The sequence below is a fragment of the Chaetodon trifascialis genome, chromosome 13 (assembly GCF_039877785.1).
Source record: "Chaetodon trifascialis isolate fChaTrf1 chromosome 13, fChaTrf1.hap1, whole genome shotgun sequence".
NCBI lineage: Eukaryota > Metazoa > Chordata > Actinopteri > Chaetodontiformes > Chaetodontidae > Chaetodon > Chaetodon trifascialis.
Genome location: NC_092068.1, coordinates 20396206 through 20413153, shown reverse-complemented (window position 1 = coordinate 20413153; position 16948 = coordinate 20396206). Strand labels below are relative to the sequence as shown.

Sequence of the window (16948 nt, the reverse complement as noted above, 5' to 3'; positions counted from 1 at the left end):
TCACCAACCATTTTCATGAAGTCCTTTTTAATGCAGAAACACGTGAGGACTTTCCTTTCAGTCACTCTATAATCTTGAGGTGTGGCCTGAACTGGAACAGTGAAGGTGTCACTTTGAGTAATTATGACAGTATGACAGTCACAGGGGCCGAGTGCTTTTACTTGTAATACTTTAAGTCCATTTTCTTGATTACACTTAGATACTTTTACTTGAAACACTTTTAATGCGTTACTTTTACTTTTTACACTGCGGTTTTCATACTTATACTTAAGAATGGGATCTGAATATTTCCTGAAGTACTGACAAATACCCATGTTGGCATGTCACTACCTCAGATTTACTTGGTCAAAAATACCCATGAGCCTTTTTGTAAAGGGAAGAGGAAATTAACTACAAAGGAGAAATAAAATAATTATGTATTTTCCTTTATAACTAGTTTTCCATGCACTGCCCTCTTGTGGCTGTTCTCAGTACTGCATCTTCTCATCTTCTGTCTCACTTGTCTCCTTTTGTACTTTGCCTCTGACACTCTACCCACTCACCACCCAGTCTACAGTCACCTGTTGTGATTCTAAAACCTAAAAATGACTAAATTTACCACTAAAAACCATCGCAGGGAGTCTGGACTCAGGTGAAAAAGGCGGCTGCAGTTTGTGGGTGTAATATGACACATTGAACGGGGCTGGGCCTGATTCAGCTTAAGCCAGACAAGCCCAGCCCTTCAGGTCCCGAAACAGGTTGCATTACACACTCGGGTGGGGTGTCTAGCTGGTATCCACACCACACCCTCTGACACAGCCTTTGCGCAAAGACGCACAAGAGGCAGTATATAGTCGGACGGACCGTGCCGCGCTCGCCCACAGCTCTGCCTTCTCTCTGTCCCGCTCTACACACTCCGATCGTCGGTCATGTTTCGCTGTGGGATCGCCTACCCCCGATGCAGGTGGATCGTGCCCCTGCTGCTACTCTTCGCCATTATTTTTGACATCATCGCCATCGCCGCTACCTCGGGATGGGTCGAGGACGAGGACGCCAAGTCTCACTACGCCAGTATGTGGTACCAGTACCGAGGCAGGAGTGACCAATGGGACCACAAGTCGCTCATGGAGTTCTGTAAGTACACACGGCACACAAACAGCAGGACAACAGCGAATGGCACGAATATAGAGAAAATACAGGCGGTAATCGAGCCAATAAACTGAGCTGGTTCAGTGGACGTGTCGCTGGGGCGTGACATTCAACAAACACGCATTGTAACCTGAAGGACTCGACCTCTGCCGACAACTAAAAAGTCCAGGCTGAGGGAGGAAAGAGGCCTGCTACTCTCTGCCAGGCGGCCTGAACTTTGGTCTTCACTATCTGATTTATAACTCCCAACACAGGCAAATACAGCAGACAGCTTTCATGCAGGTGTTGAAAAAAACACCCAGACAGCCTCTTCTGCAAGTTAACTTTGCCTTGAAATGCCTCCCTCTTTATGAGTTAGGTTTATTTTTCACAGCCCAAAAGTGTTTCAATGGGATTTCCAGGCTCACAAATGGAAAAAAAAAGGAAGGAGGAGAGACACCCCCTCCTCATAATGTGCATTAAGATGGAAAAGACGATTAAAGAACATGAACAGAAGCTTATGACATGTAATAAAAACAGCAGTTTTTCATTTTTACCTTCATTTTGCACCTGTCAGAAAGCTTTGCTCCTCCTGTAGAACAGGTTGTGATGCCGATCATAGCAGCTCAGTTACCTTTGGCTTCTTCTTTCACCTCCTGCTGCCGGCACATTTTTGTCTTTTAATCTGATTTTAATATACACAGAGATTGAATGTGAGCTGCAGGCCGGTGTCATATCAGAAAGATTCAGGCGCACAGCTGGATAAAATCTCATGAAACAGACAGCGGCAGTGCATTCCCAGCTAGAGCAGCAGCTCTGGTTAGGTTGTTTTTTCTTCTTAAACTTGTTTTTCCTGCAGGCTAAAAAGCCAAAGATGAATGCTGATAGTTCTCCACGGAGGGCTCTTAACCTTCTTCAGGGACTCATTGGGGGGAAAAGAGTAAAAACGTGGCTTTAAGCTTTGAAATAACATAGAGCTGCTCACAGAGTGGAGTCTGAATCAGGCCTCCAGCTGGTTTGGACTGTTTGAAATAGTTTGTGACCGACACGCCAGGAAAGACAGAAGCAGCAGATAAGGTGGCTGTGGAGACCTGTTTACACAAATATGGCTATTTATAGAGAAAATGTTAACAAGCTTTTCCCTCAGTGGACATTCAGGAGCTCCCTGACGCTCTGAAATGATGTCGAACAATAAGCGAACAGAACGGGCTTCTGTTCTCGCCCTCTCAGGTTGTGTTTGTGTTTTTCCACACCCACCGCCATCCACAAAGGCTGGACTGTTGTCCCTTATCAGACTCTGTGGAAGTCACCAGGAGGAGATAACGGCGGCTCCATGTTGTGATCTGCAAACCAAAACGTGCACGTTCCCTGAGATCCTTCACTCCTTCATCTCATTTTTGACCAGCTTGCTTCACAAAACATTTGCTTGTCTGAAAAGAGGCAGCGTTAGTAGTTTATATGCTTCTGCAGAGCCCTTAATCAGAGCTCCAAACGCCCAAATATTCCCTCATATTTCGCTTTTGTTATTTACAGTGTGGTCTCCAGAAACTCCATTTCAGTCATTATAGCATAACCCGAGCGCTAACCGCAAACCCCAACATCAAGAATGAGAGTCTCTGTTTAACCCCTGACGAGCTCTGCTGCACGCATCACAGTGATGCGATGTGGTGGAAATAAAATGAATCATTTCATTCGTGTTTCGATCAAAATAGTTTTGATGCTTCCGCGTTCCGTGATGTGAGAATTTGCTGCTTTTTTTTTGCTCTTAGGTGACAGTAAATTGAATTTTTTGGGAGGTTTTGGACTGTTGGTCAAACAAAAAAAAAAAACATCTTGTGACATTATGTAAAACCAAAGGATAAACTGAGAGAATAATAAGCAGATTAATCGATAATGAAAATAATCATTCGATGCAAGCTGAGAGACAAGAAAAAACTCTCTGCTTTAGGTGGAGAAACATATATCTCTTTGTGTTTTTGGGTTTCATCACGTGCATGTGTTCCTTTGTGTTTGCTGATGTTGGTTTGATGGGAACTTGATGGGAAAGAAAGCGATGAATTCCAGACCTTCACTTTTTTTCGCTCCATCTTGGCTCAGTGACAGCAGCAGTGGAGAGCCGTTGTACAGACGGTGAAGAGTGGGAACCGAAGAGGCTGAGACACAAATGTTTTCATTTAGCTCTCATAATGCACAAGTTGCTGCTTGAAGTATTTTCCAGCCTTGAAGTTTCACATGAAGTAGTTTCGTTCTTTTGCGCTGCTCCTGTTTTGGAGAGTCTCAGCAGGACTGAAGTGGTGAAACAAAAGATCACCGCAGCTGCCAGAATACTGCTGGCTCCATCTCGGATGCCTTTTTACCCAGATCTCCCTCTGAGCATGCTTGGCCTAAATACTTGTGGGGGATATGTTGGTGAAGTGAGAAGTGAGGAAACAAACACGATCGGCCCAGTCTGCAAGAGCAGATGCAGGACGTTGTCGTACGGCTCAGGCCGCCCCCGGTGTCGCCGTGAAGGCTTTACTCGCTGCAGCTTTCCTCCACAAGAATAAACACGTTTTCATGACGGAGTGTGCCCGTGGCAAAATGGATGAAAAGTAGATAATTACTGGTTCCTCGTGAATCATTGCACATGGGCAGGGTGATATGACAGCGACAATAAAAAAATTTGGCCGTACCAGTCATATTAAGGTGCAGCTTTTTAATGATAATAAGAACTTTATTTATATAGCAGCTTTTAAAAACAAGGTTTGCAAAGTGCTTTATAGAGCAGAGGGCCCAACAGAGGGCCAGTAAACAGGCTGAACACGTTTAGGTCAAGAGCAAATAAAATAAAAAGGATGATGGAGAATAGGAAGGTCAAGAGTAAGAAGGTAAGATCAATTTGTAAAGAGGAAACAAAGAGAAAATGATAAGGAAAAGAAAAGGACAGAAAAAAAACATTTGATTTTTACATGATTTATGCACCAAAATTCATTCGTGTTTTCTCCATGAACAGCTTCTCCAGTTGATTTTCTGGAAAATCCCACAATATATTGACAGCGGAGCATAAAATTAACAACCATCACTGTTGCTATCAGTTCATCTGCCACTGCTTTTCCTCAGCTAATTATTTAAAAGGCAGAGCTCCAAGTGCTGTCTTTAGATTCCTTATTTAATCTGACCATCAGCCCAAAAACCCAAACATATTCAGTTTACCGTCATGTAAAGCAAATCCTCAGTTAATTGCGTGTTTCTTTCAGCCTCTGTGCATCATCGCAGGAGATTTCATCCACATCGCCCTCTCGTACAGACGAACACATGGCTCACTTTCTTGCACCTCCGCTGCTGAATTCCAGTCACATGGCTGTAAACTCAAAGGTTTTTCCTTTTCACCGAGTAAAAGCGCTTCATAAAGCCTGGATTAAAACGCTGGCACTGTGTTCCCAGCACCCAGAGCTGCTGGCTGGGCAGGTGTCCCATTAAAATCTTTTCAAGGAAAGTGCAGGGTGTCAAGTTGATCCCTGCTGCCTGCGTGAAAGCCCTTTTCTAAGAGCTTTTGATGAATATTATCCTTGACTGTATGGCCAGGGCCGGTCTGAATGCAAGCTTCAGAGCAAACACATTTGTCACGGCCAAAGCTTCATGCAGTGTGTGTGGGAGAGACGAATAGTGTCTGAGAGTGTATTAACTTGCACAATTCAGAGGTGTGTTTTCATGAGAAAGCCACAGTTTTCCTCCTCCAGTGTGAAAGCGCAGCAGCTAAAGCCTGATCTCTGTTAGTTTTGATCAGAAGAAGAAACAGATGCTGAACAGCTGGATGGCATTATGTAGGAGTGATCGAGGCAGGCGGTTTATAGCGCTCGCCCACAGACACACCCAGACATTCTCACAATGCGAAGAAACTGCACAACATTCCCCAGAGACAAACACTCAGCCGTGAGGACACAGCAGGCTCTGGCACAAACACACACACACACACTCACACACACACTTCAACATGTATGTATAAGAGAAGCCCTCACGAAGGAGCACGCTCACTGAGGGAGGCAGAACCGGAAGCATCCAGGCGTGAAGAGAACAATGTGAGAAGAACGTTTGGTAGCATTTTAAAGGACTTCGACAGATTTTATATGACGGCAACAACTAGAGTTCCTTCCCTCCTTTGTTTTCTCACGAATGTGCACATTTTAAGTTGGAAAACAGCGGTGTGACGTGCAGAGAAGCAATGCGGACATGCCCACACGCAGGTTGAGGTTGAGCCCGAACACTTTTAGTGAATTAAAAATCTTCACCGTGCAGATGAGGGATTGTCGCCGCTGGGTGCTGGAACGCTAAGCTAATTATTTTCTTGTGCTTGGTAATGTAGCAAGCTGATTTTCGGCCGCTGTGTGGTTGTTTTTAGCCTCAGCTATTACACAGCAGTCATTCAGTGTTGGACAAGCTAACCTGGTGCAGGGGTGTTCAGACCAACTCTGATGGAGGCTGCAGCTTTTTATTCAATTAAATTCTTGAGGGTTTCTGTGTGATGTTAACTTTTATTTTGTGATAATCCAATTAACAGAATCAGAGGGAAATCATGAGAATGTTCAGCTGGCTCTTATTTGTTTTTTGGAGCTGCAGAGAAGCCGCTCCCTCCCCTGCAGTAATGTGTTGATGATGCATAAGATAAGAGAATCCATTATTCCGGTCCTGACACGGTAAATGTTAAAGAATCCACCGTGAGGAACATTGAACCAGTGGAACTAGTCTGCCGTGTGTCACTGTGTGCATGATGAAAGAAACACCTCAGGCTGAGGTGCGTAGAGTTTTACCTGAACGCACACACACACCTGTATGAATGATTTAGGGTGTTGTCAGATCCAGTAACAGTAAATCGGGTGTGACTTCGGTGTAGTCTGACCGTATAGAAAAACGCTTGCATTACCTGCATTATTGCACATTAGTATTTAGAGTTATTACTAAATAATTATTGTTTTAGTTACAGTTTTTTGATACAAGCAAATGCAAGCAGGCATGATGGGAGCTGTTTGTTTTAGACCGTATCGGTGCTTCGCGTTCCTTTATAATTATAGAGGCCGCGTCCTCAGATCGTCACAGGGCGACGCGGAAATCGAAAGTGTTGCTGTTGAGGGTGTGGCTGGTGTGTGTAGCAACAAGCCAGGCCGTCTCCGTCGCTCTCGGTATCAGCTTGAACCTCGCTGACCCCGTAGGATGTGTCGGAATGAGGTCATGCTCCTCGCCGTGAGACAGAGCTCAGCTGCGGCAGCGACGAAAGACGCTTTGCGCAACGCGTCCACTCATTTTCAGGAACAAAGCATCAAAAGCTGAGCACCTAAATTCACCAGCAGCCTGCAAACTACTCAGACAGAAATGGTTACATCGTTTGCATTCACTACATCATACGTGAAACATAATGTAATGAGCAGCTGCTGCTTTGAGTTCTGTGCTTCTACACAAAGACGTAGGTTGAGTTTCAGACACCTGATCCGCTCTGAAGCCTGATTACATCCAGTGCATTTTACCTCCAGGCTTAAATAGGTGTGTGTGGGTATTTCACAGTATTTTGACAGCTGTCCTGTGTTACCGAGGAAGTGGCTGAATGCTAACGTTAGCGCTTGTCTTAACATTGGTTATGAAATATGTTGTTTTACCTTAAAATGTGGCCAAATGTCCCTCTGGATTTTCATTATCGACTGTCTTTTCATTTGCTGATCAATCGGGAAGCGTTGAAATGTTAACGATTTGTCAGATTTGTCCCTGAATGTATACAGCTGTCAGCCTGTACGCAGGAGGACATTATCGTCTTGATAAACCAAAACCTGATAAACCATGACGAGATAATCAAGGAACAAAGCTCCAAAAATAACCTGAAATTCTAAAAAAAAATGATTAAGAATTCAAATACAAAAGGTTTTTACGAGTATTTCTAACTTATTTTTCTGTTTGTTTGTGTTGGACTGCAGCTTGGGCCCAGGCAGTGGCTGCTCTGATGATCCTCGGCCTCATCATCCTCATCATCGCCTTCATCGTCTCCTGTGTGGCTCTGTGCTGCTCGCTCAACACCGCTCTTCTGCCTGTTATAGGAGCAATGCTGATCGTTGTCGGTAAGATGCGCACACGTCTGAACAGGCTTCCAGTCCTGCTGAATTCTGGCTGGTGGTAAATCCTGAGTGTTTGAAGCGGAGTCAGGTGGCGTTGGCAGCACAAAATCTGCGCTTTGTTATTTTAAGAGGAATAACATTGAAAGACACCAAGCGAAGAGTGTCATCCAGATTCAACCTGTTCCAGTTGTACTTCTTTGGAAAATGTGATGAAACACTCCACCTTAAATTACTACAGCTGATAAGAGAGACACCTCAGGCCTCACAGATTGAGGGCTTGATCTTCATCCTCAGAGAACATGTTTATGCTCGCATGTGGAGACTTTAACTGCAGCAATTTAACTGCAGTTTCAGGGAACGACCTCGGAGAGATGGCTGGTTGGATTAAAGGAACAGTCCTCCCAAATCACTAAAAACAAGCATTTTTTTCTCACTTGACCCTCGTGGTAGTAAAACGAGGTTTTGCGGCTTTGTGGCAGCTTCACAGAGGAAATAGTCCCTTCACAGGGAGAGTGGCTAGGACGTTGTGTCTAGACAGACATATTGCTGCTGAATTATTAAGAGTATTTTTTCGTTCGTTTCATCTCAGTTGTACTGTGGTGGCACAAATCTCAAACCCTTATCGGGTAAAACTGAAACCATTTGCCTGATTTGACACCGCCAGCAGAAAGTCTGGTTGACTTTCGTGTTTTACTCAACTGCTGCTGATAAGATACGAGTACCTTCCTTGAACCGCTGAACAGAAGAAACCAAAGTTCTGATGCTAAATGTCTAAACATGAGCAGCCATGAATTAAATCAATAAGTATTTGATCAAAGAGTAAAACAAGACTATAAATCAGGCCAAGCCCGTGAGGCCAGCTCTGTCTGTTAATGAATAATCAATACCCAGTCCTGCTGTCAAGTGAGAAACAAATAAAAACAAAACAAAGACACTTTAGTAGCACATTATATTGAGGTACGGATATTCACCAGTAACTAGCTGCTTACTAGAATAGATATTAGTAGCACATTGGCTCTTCATTAGTTATTATAAAGCACTTATTGTTACTCATGTTCTACAACCGCTGGGCCATAAATTGAAAGTTTTCCCTCAATAACCTCCTAATTACTGCTTATTGATAGCAAGTAAGGATGTAGTTGTACATGAATTACGATCTTAATACCCTAACCCCTGCAATAAGACAATAATGAGTTAATATGAGGGCTAATAATCAACTAGTTAATGATGAATATGTGTAGCTTAATATGGGGTTTTTCACTAAATTTGACTTACAGTCATTTAAAGCTCTTTTGTAAAATGAGGGTTTAAGAGGTTTGTGGGAACAGTGTTTCCTCAGACTGAGGCAGAGCGTGTTAGACGTCACGGTCGGGCAGACAGACGCAGGTTAGCGGCATGTGTAAGAGCAGAGGAGATAACGTGGAAGTCAAACTTTCAGTGACGGGTGATGATGTCAGAGGACAAGCAGCGAGAGACAAGGGGAGTGGACGGAGCCGAAAGTTAGACGTTCGCCACGGGAGCGCGGAAGGGTGAGGTCTTTGGTGACGTTACCATGGGAACATCTGGTTTATTGTTTATCCGACTGACTCACACTCTGAGAACGTGGGACAAACAGAGACGAACACGCAGCTTTTCACTGCCAGGCTGACAGGTGAGGCAGCCAGTCACAGCTCGCCGGGACGGTGATGTCTGCTTTAAACGTGCCAGGCAGACGGTTGAATGCGGTCTGTTGGCGTCACACTGTTGTAGCAACAGAGGAAATTAGCGCTTGGCTCCCATCGGTGGCACAGAATGACTCTTTTATCAGTCAGAGAAGAGGAAGATTAGAAAAGAGTAACTGGATTAGAGCTATATTTACTGATCCCTCTGCCGTGCTTTCATCTCACCAGCTCGACACGTATCAGAAATAATGGACGTGTCTCTGATCTGTGGGTTGTATGAATCCTCTGAGATCATTGAACAACCCGTGTTGATGTAATCTGATGGTTGCTTGGTGGTAATTTAATGAAGGGCCAATACTTGTTCCAGCTCGTCATTGAAGCTTTATGATGTTTACACTGGATTAAATATTCAGAACCAGGACTCATCAGACATATAAACAAAAGGCAATGTGGTCGTTTGACTCGTTGAGTCATTGGTGACGTGCTGTTCATCCTCCTCACCTCTCAGGGCAAAAACGCCACCGAACTTCTTTTAAGTAAAATTCAGGAATGGTCACGGTGTTTCTGATTAAATCAAACCGTCCCTGTGTCACGTCTGACTCACCGCCTGCCGTGCCTTTTCTTAAGGTCGTGGAGGATAAAGAACCTTTCGCGGGGCATGTCAGTGTCACACCTTACTTCAGAACATCTGTTTGGAAACTCTGACAGGCAGCCGTCAGTGCCAGCGTGTGTTTCTGGGATAGATCTGATCGCTGCTGCGAATACTGACTCACCTCGTAGATGTTGCTTTGTTGATGTCACTCTAACACACTTGTGCGAAGGTATTTTCCACACCTTGCTGTTAGTACAGTCTGTTTGTCCCGCCGGCTGTGTGGCTGACTGTACGGTGTTTCTGTTTCCTGCTCTGTGCAGTCGTCTAACTCCTCTCTCTCCCTCTGCAGTGGTTCTCCAGGTCATCGCGCTGATCATCTACCCCGTCAAATTCAACGAGCTGATCTTCGAGGGCCATTATTACTACACCTGGGCCTACGGCTTCGGCTGGGGCGCCACCATCCTCTGCATCGGCTGCGCCATCCTCTTCTGCTGCCTGCCACGCTACGAGGACGAGCTGACCGGCCTGGCCAAGACCAAATACCTCTACTCCTCTGCTTGAAGACAAAACCTGCACACCGGCCCAATTACAGCCATTTCCACCCTTCACTCAGAGCCAGATCTGTGCCGGCCATTGGACATTTTTACACTGTACCATTTCACCAAAGATCCACGATGGCTTAGTTCAGTTCATTTTGGTTCCTGCATTGGAGAAAACCTTCCTCCACTATCCAAGAGTGAAGGCAGAAGCGTGATTCATTCATTTGAAGTGGACTGTGATTGGATGTCGCATCTGTTCGTGTACAGACCTCTATTTTAGAAGTCAGCATCATCAAAATGTTTTTTTCCCCACATTCTGCATTTGAGTGAAGCATATTCCTTATTTTATCTGTACTTTTTTACCTCTACTTCTCAATGCAACATCACCCAAGTGCACTTAACCTAAGGGATGTAATTATGTGTAAAGCATAGCTCCAGCCTGCTTTATTTGAGATCTCTATAAACTTTGGTAGTGTTTCAGACCAAAAAAGGAAGAAAGGAGTCATTAATCATCATGTGGTTTCTCCCCATTTATTATAATTACTTTTTCTTTGTTCTGCGAAGCGTTTCCTGTCCTCTGTATGTTGCTGTGCATAAGATAAGAAGGAAGCAAAGGTTTGGACTCAGAGGCTGAATGTAAGCTATGGAACTGTATGGATCTGTACGTGTGGTTTAACAGTCGTGTTTGCACCTTTTTTATGCATTTTTTTGACAAATCTTATCTGCTGTTTGTCTCCAGATTTTTTTTTTGTTCTTATTTACTCATCAACAAAGGGGTATAACTGTGGGAGTTTGCTGTGCTGTCTTTGTATCTGTCCTGAACACTGCTAATAACACACTTCATGAGTAGACACTGTGACTGCGAGTGGAAGCAAATTTAATATAGTCTCATTGACTTTGATGGTTAATCTGTCTCATGCACATTTAAAAAACAATTTGAGTGCTTGTTTCCATCTTGACCAAGACTTTTTGTAATATTCACTAAATGGCAAAAATAGTCCAAACTTTGCTTTTAAGGGAACAGTATAAACTCAGAAGCTCATGTTGTGCTTTTCCTGCCTCAGAGAGGGTACATTCAGAGAGGAGACCAAAACAACTGAGTTCCTTGAAAGATTAAAATGTTTCTTTCAGTCAGACAGACAGATGACCGATCATGTATTTTCTAAAAGCCTTCATAAGTTTTGATAATGCTCCTGTAGCTGACCATCTGCTGGTTTGGCGAGACACTGAGACCAAGGTGCACAATCTCCTGACATTACTGTGTTGAACCTGTGCCTTAGCTTCTTCAGCGCTGTGAGTCCTTGAATGTCCTTTCAGACTCGTCACTCTGGTTTTACTGACTCCCGCTTAATCCCTGTCACCAGTCGCACGGCTGCTCATGCCAAGACCAAATTCATGCTCACACAAGACCAAGTTATTTTGTTTTCCCAACATATTCCGGAGAGTTCTGAGGACCGTGAACGAAACGTGAGGATTGATCTTAGATTAGTAGTAAATCGTTGGAGTTGTTTGTGACGCAAATTAGCTGCAGTAATATTGTAATTCGGTAGAAGTTTTAACTGACAGTGGGGGCAAATTCAGGCAGGTTTACGCTTGAAGAAACTTCAAAACATGCTTTTACATATGGGCATGACTGTGTTTTCGATGCCAGCTTATTCACTGCATGGGTATTTACTGTGCTGTAGAGAATGTCTCATTAACATTCATCTGGAAATCACCCGGCTCTTCTTCTACCGTAGTATGAATTGATTATTTTTGGTAGTCTGTGTATTTTTATGCAATAAAGAGTTTCTTTTTTTTTTTGGAAGCGGTTTCATTTCCTGACTCATTCTTACAATGCGGCAGCCATGTTTACATTCATAGGGATGAAGAGTGTGAGAGAGGAGCAGGAGGCTGCAGGAAACAAACATTAGAAAGAGGAGGAAAGGACAAAGGGGACGGAGGGAGTTTCTAAGTTGGTGTGCAAATGTTTCGTAATCCTGTCTCCACTTGGCAGCAGACAATAAATATAGTCAAATTTCTCAAGAGCCACTGCAGATAAACATCAAAATAAATATCTTGCAGACACCCAAATGTACTTTTGCCAAATCACCACGCAAGTTTGAGATTTTTGTTCATAATGTGAATGAGGTCAGGCAGAAAATCCTGTTGCAGCCTGCATGTTAATGATGTTCCCCGCTCAGTGTTTGTGCTCGTACTCACCGTACACACAAATGCAGGCACATAGAGAAACATAGCTGATAAACAAGGTGCAGATCCACAGATATGAGTCATGGACACACCCAGAGAGCCCCACCCTGGAACAGGCCTCAGTGAGAATTAGACTTTGCTCAGCATGTCTTGACAGCTCTGGTTTCTCTGTGAAAAGGGTGGAGAGAACAGAGTGCAGAGGGCACACAAAGAGACATGAGGGTGAGAAATGTAGTGTGAGGGACAGAAGGGTGGAGAGGAAAGGAAAGTAGATGAGAGAGTGAAGGTTAGGCAGGAGAACAAGCAAGAACAAGATAGACACCAAAGAAGGCACCGTGCCTTTTCCTCAGTGTTCGTCTTCCAGTCGCATCACGTCTCATTTTACTTTACAGTAAATCTCAGGGCAGCATTGACAGGGATCGACATGTTCGAGCATGAAGCCCCCCTATAGCAACTGCAGCTGTATTATTAACATTTACCTCCACTAGAACCAGATGGAAATGCCCTCTGCCAATAAATAGCGTCAGCTCAGCTCATTCATAATCCTCAAACATACAGTGGTTACATTACATTTCACTGAGCTTTACATTAATTCACACTGAGTCACAACCTTTTTCATTCAGGAACCTCTTTTCTATCACTGAGTGAACTGATGACCCCTGACTAAGAGACATATTTTATGGATTTTTCATGTTATATTCAGTGCATGACAATAACAGTACAGAATAACACAAAAAGTGAACACAAGAACTGCAGGACGTTAATGTAATACAAGCGATTTGGATGAATTTTGATTATTTCTCATAAATATCGCATCAGAAGTGAGATTTCCTGATGTTTTTAGGAACTTTTTGCACATATTATGAATTGTTCTTTGATTTTTTTAAACAATGCTTCACTTAAAAGGCTTCTTTTTTTTTTTTTTAAATAAAGTCATTGTTTCCTTCTCTGTGACACTTGGCCATTGTTCTGTTAAGACTTTGGTTGTTTTAAATGTGTGTCTTTTCTAATGCAGGATGAGTCTTTTTAGCAGAGAGCGACGGCTCTGTGAATGGAGCTTGTGTTATGGTCTCAAAATAATCCCTACTGTATCTTTATAACTATCTATATAACGTTAAAAATAACAGCAAAGGTTTTCTCACAACCCTTAAAATCAAGAAGGCCTCTCAACTCCCCATAAAGCTTTGACGACCCCTAGTGGGGATTTGGACCACGACTACAAAAATGTAACTTAAATTTCTAGTCCACTGAATAGCAGTGGTGGAAGAAGTATTCAGATTCTTATTCTTAATTAAAAATACACCAATCTAAAAAATAGTCCATTACAAGTAAAGTAGAGACACATTATCAGCAAAATGTTCTTAAAGGATAAAAAGTACTCTCCTTGCCCCTGTGACTGTTAACATTGTTATGACCTGATTAGATGGTTAATACTGATACATCATTGTGTAAATAGCATTTTACTGTCATAGCTGGGGGAGGTCGGATCGTTCAATCCTGTGGTTCCCCTCCAAAGAGTCACAAGAGAGATTATGACATGATCTGTGGGAAAGGGCAGAAGAAAGAACTTCAGCAACACAAATGTATATTCATTTTTTTATTATTATTATTATTATTACCTTAATACAACAACAATATCAACATGCTGTAAGTGTCTCATATGTTTGCTAATGCCAAATCTTAATGTAAAAAAATGACAGCAGTCAGGCAAGTAAAAAGAAGTATAAGAAGTAAAAGTATGTAAAGTACATGAAAACTGTACTCAAGCAAATATACTTATTTACTTTCCACCTCACCAAGCAGTCATCATGGAGCTGCTGTATTTCAGAGGGGTGTAAAATTCAAAATAAAATGAAAATTAGCTTTCCATTTCCAGACTAGCAATGCTACTAATGCCAAAGTATGCTATTATTTTCTTTCTTTCATGTGCTCTTATTGTGAAGATCCTCAGCATTTCAATGTGGTCGTTCCTGTCTTTTGTTTGATGGGGTCGGTGCTTGACTTCCTTTTCTCTGTGTTTCTACATGATCACCACTAGAGGTCAGGCTTGATCAGTTAATCAGCTCCTGTAGCTCCTTCCTCTTCCACCTGTTCAGCCCACGTCGCTGTCTCTCTCCAGGTTAACTTTCAGAGGAGTCTTTCGAGTGGTGGCCCTTAAAAAAGACACATGACAATCAAACAATGTGAAGTTAATGTCAGCCCTGACCCCTACGCAAAGCTGTATCAATTGATTTTCAGTGGGCGAGGGTTTCGATCTGCCTCCGAGGTGCTTTCCACTGAGAAGAAGAGCCTGAAGAACATTGAGATGTTCCCCTTCACAGTTCTCCTCAGGGTTCTCCCCGCTGTTCTGCCACATCATACCAGGAAGGGGCCCGGAGGCTTCTGGGGCTCTGCAGGACCGACCTGGGTTCAGAAGTCACTGTGAGGGACTGGCCACACTGTCAGAACCCAAGAGACGTATGACTGGAGGACGTGTAGGCATGTATTATAGATTAAAGTGAGGTACCTGGATCACCAATAGACAGGCGTGTAAGAGGCAAACATGATTGGGATTATCAGAAACACACACTTTGAGACCACGGTCTGCTGCTATAGGCCAACATTTAATACTGTGTATGAAATTATTTAAATTGTTGTTGTTGTTAAAGCAGCAGCTTTTGGAGAGCTCAGACATGTTGGTGGTTATTTTGCTTTGATTTTATACGACACAGTGGTGGACAGGAAAGGCTGAGGGAAGCATGGAGGAAGACATGTGACAAAGATCCCATGCTGACTTCAACCACAGGTACATATGTTGCATTTACTCTGAGTCACAAAGTCACAACTTTTTTTTTAAGATGGCAGGAGTGTTGCACAAAGAGCTGCAGTGGCATGACCAAAGCTTGTGTCAGCGCTTTTTTCTTTTCTTTTCTTTTTTTTACCTTGTGAGGGTTATTCTCAGTCAAAGTCTCAGTGAGTCACACTCCTCTTTTAGCTTGTTTCTCAGCATCTTGCCAGTAATCTTCGGCTCATATTGACTCGAGTCAGATGGCATCAACATAACTGAGGAAGGGGCCTCAGTGCAGACTCTCTAATCTGAGGTGTTTTATGAGCCCCCCAGAGAGGGCAATGGATACTGATGTTTTTAAGCTTTAAGTCTTCTTTTTATGGGAGAGTACATTTAATACACGTATGTTCAAAGGTCTTTTAAAAGGTGGTTAATTATACTGACATTACTTAAGAAAAAGTAGTAACAGCATGTAAAATACTCTGTTATAATTAAGTTTAGTGTAGTTTATTTGCACGAAAATGAGAATATAGATACATCCAATAGGAAATACAGCACAGGAAGCCTAATGCAGAGTCCTCTCCTTAATTAAACAAATTAAGCAAAGACATTGTTCATCATCAGAAAACCAAACAAAGAGCGCATAACACAACAACATCTATGCACACAGAACTCGTAAGCAAGCATAAATATCAGTAAAGGAAAAGAGAGAATAAGGAAAACAGAGTACAGATGTAGAATGTCATGATGTACATTAATAAGGTAAATGAATTTTTTTTTTTTAGCTGAATCTGAAGTGAATGACAAGTCAGAAAAGCTGAAAAATGGCCCCTTTGAGTGTCAATATCTATTTTTTTTAGCACATTATTACCACTGCTGTACTAGGTGAGCAGGGTTTTACTGTTGTAGTTGGTCAAGGTGGAGATAATATTATATACTTTCGGGTTGTTCATACTTTAAAAGCTTATCATATGTTTCCTGAATGAAATCTTCATTTCTTACAGAACCACAGTTTTCAAATAAATGTAGTGGAGTAAAAAGCACAATATTTCCCTTTCACTTGTAATGGAGTAGCAGTACAAAATGGCAGATTTGTAGTACAGTACCTGAGTACAGGAAATGTAATTAGTTACTTTCCACTTCTGCAAAATAGTCATGCTGATCAAAAGACATACAAAAGAAACTGTATTCATGCCACTGCAGTCGTGGCAACAAGCCAGTCATGGTGGCTAGTCTGAGGCTGCTTTAATGTGTGAAAATATTGTTATTTTTGAGAAGAAAGTTTCCAAGAAAGTATTTAAATCTTTTCATCTTTGTCAGAATTCATGAAGAAATTCATAGTGGAGTCACATTAGTATGACTGATACAGAGCACTTAACGAGGGGTGCATTCATATTTATTGATTGGGGGGAAGCTTTGAGCTCATGTGAGATTCCTTCACTCAGAAACAATCCAGAGGTTTCATTTCTATTTTGATCTCTTCTCAGCACGCGTTGTATCCGACCATCCCCTGCACGGTCATGTCGTAAGAGATTTGGACAGCAAGGAAATGAGAGGGTTGCTCATACTGAACCACCTGCTGGTTTGGAACAACAGAGTGCACCAATTGTCTCTTCTGGGATTTTCCGTGTGCTGATGACTGCGCCGTTTGGCTTTCATCGCTTCCACAACCAGCCGTCATTGATCATCCCGACCTGTGACTCAGCCAACATGTGACCCAGTGAGGAACCTGTAGAAAGAGTTCAATGGTCAGCGTTATTTATTACAGGAGTCAGATCAGTTTCCAAGGGCCCAAGGACCTTGGAAATTATGAGTATTTGTGAAATCAGCTAAGGTGACATTGCACACGTCTGATTTGACATACAGTCTGTGCCATATATCAACTCTGGAGCAAGAGCTTTGGGCCTGTTTGAACTTTAATAGGTGAGGCTCATGAATCCAACCTGTCAGCTGATCGAGTTTCTGTTCCCTGCATGGGTAGGTAGGAAAGGAGCTGAGGTCCAGCGCTGTTGGCA

The 16948-nt window shown here is 42.8% G+C and overlaps 1 protein-coding gene across 1 annotated transcript; it reads left to right on the top strand.

The window, feature by feature from the left end:
- Positions 1-469: 469 nt before the first annotated feature.
- Positions 470-11776, top strand: perp (p53 apoptosis effector related to pmp22). Its single transcript, XM_070978251.1, has 3 exons — positions 470-1113; positions 7047-7187; positions 9787-11776. The coding sequence occupies exons 1-3, from the start codon at positions 909-911 to the stop codon at positions 9996-9998; spliced, it is 558 nt and encodes a 185-aa protein (XP_070834352.1). The 5' UTR covers positions 470-908; the 3' UTR covers positions 9999-11776.
- The last annotated feature ends 5172 nt before the right edge of the window (positions 11777-16948 follow it).

Bases quoted from the DNA above. Each gene is read 5' to 3' on its own strand.
- perp (XM_070978251.1), top strand. From the start codon at position 909: ATGTTTCGCTGTGGGATCGCCTACCCCCGATGCAGGTGGATCGTGCCC. The intron at 1,114-7,046 runs GTAAGTACACAC...GTTGGACTGCAG, and splicing joins CAAGTCGCTCATGGAGTTCT to CTTGGGCCCAGGCAGTGGCT. The intron at 7,188-9,786 runs GTAAGATGCGCA...CTCCCTCTGCAG, and splicing joins AGCAATGCTGATCGTTGTCG to TGGTTCTCCAGGTCATCGCG.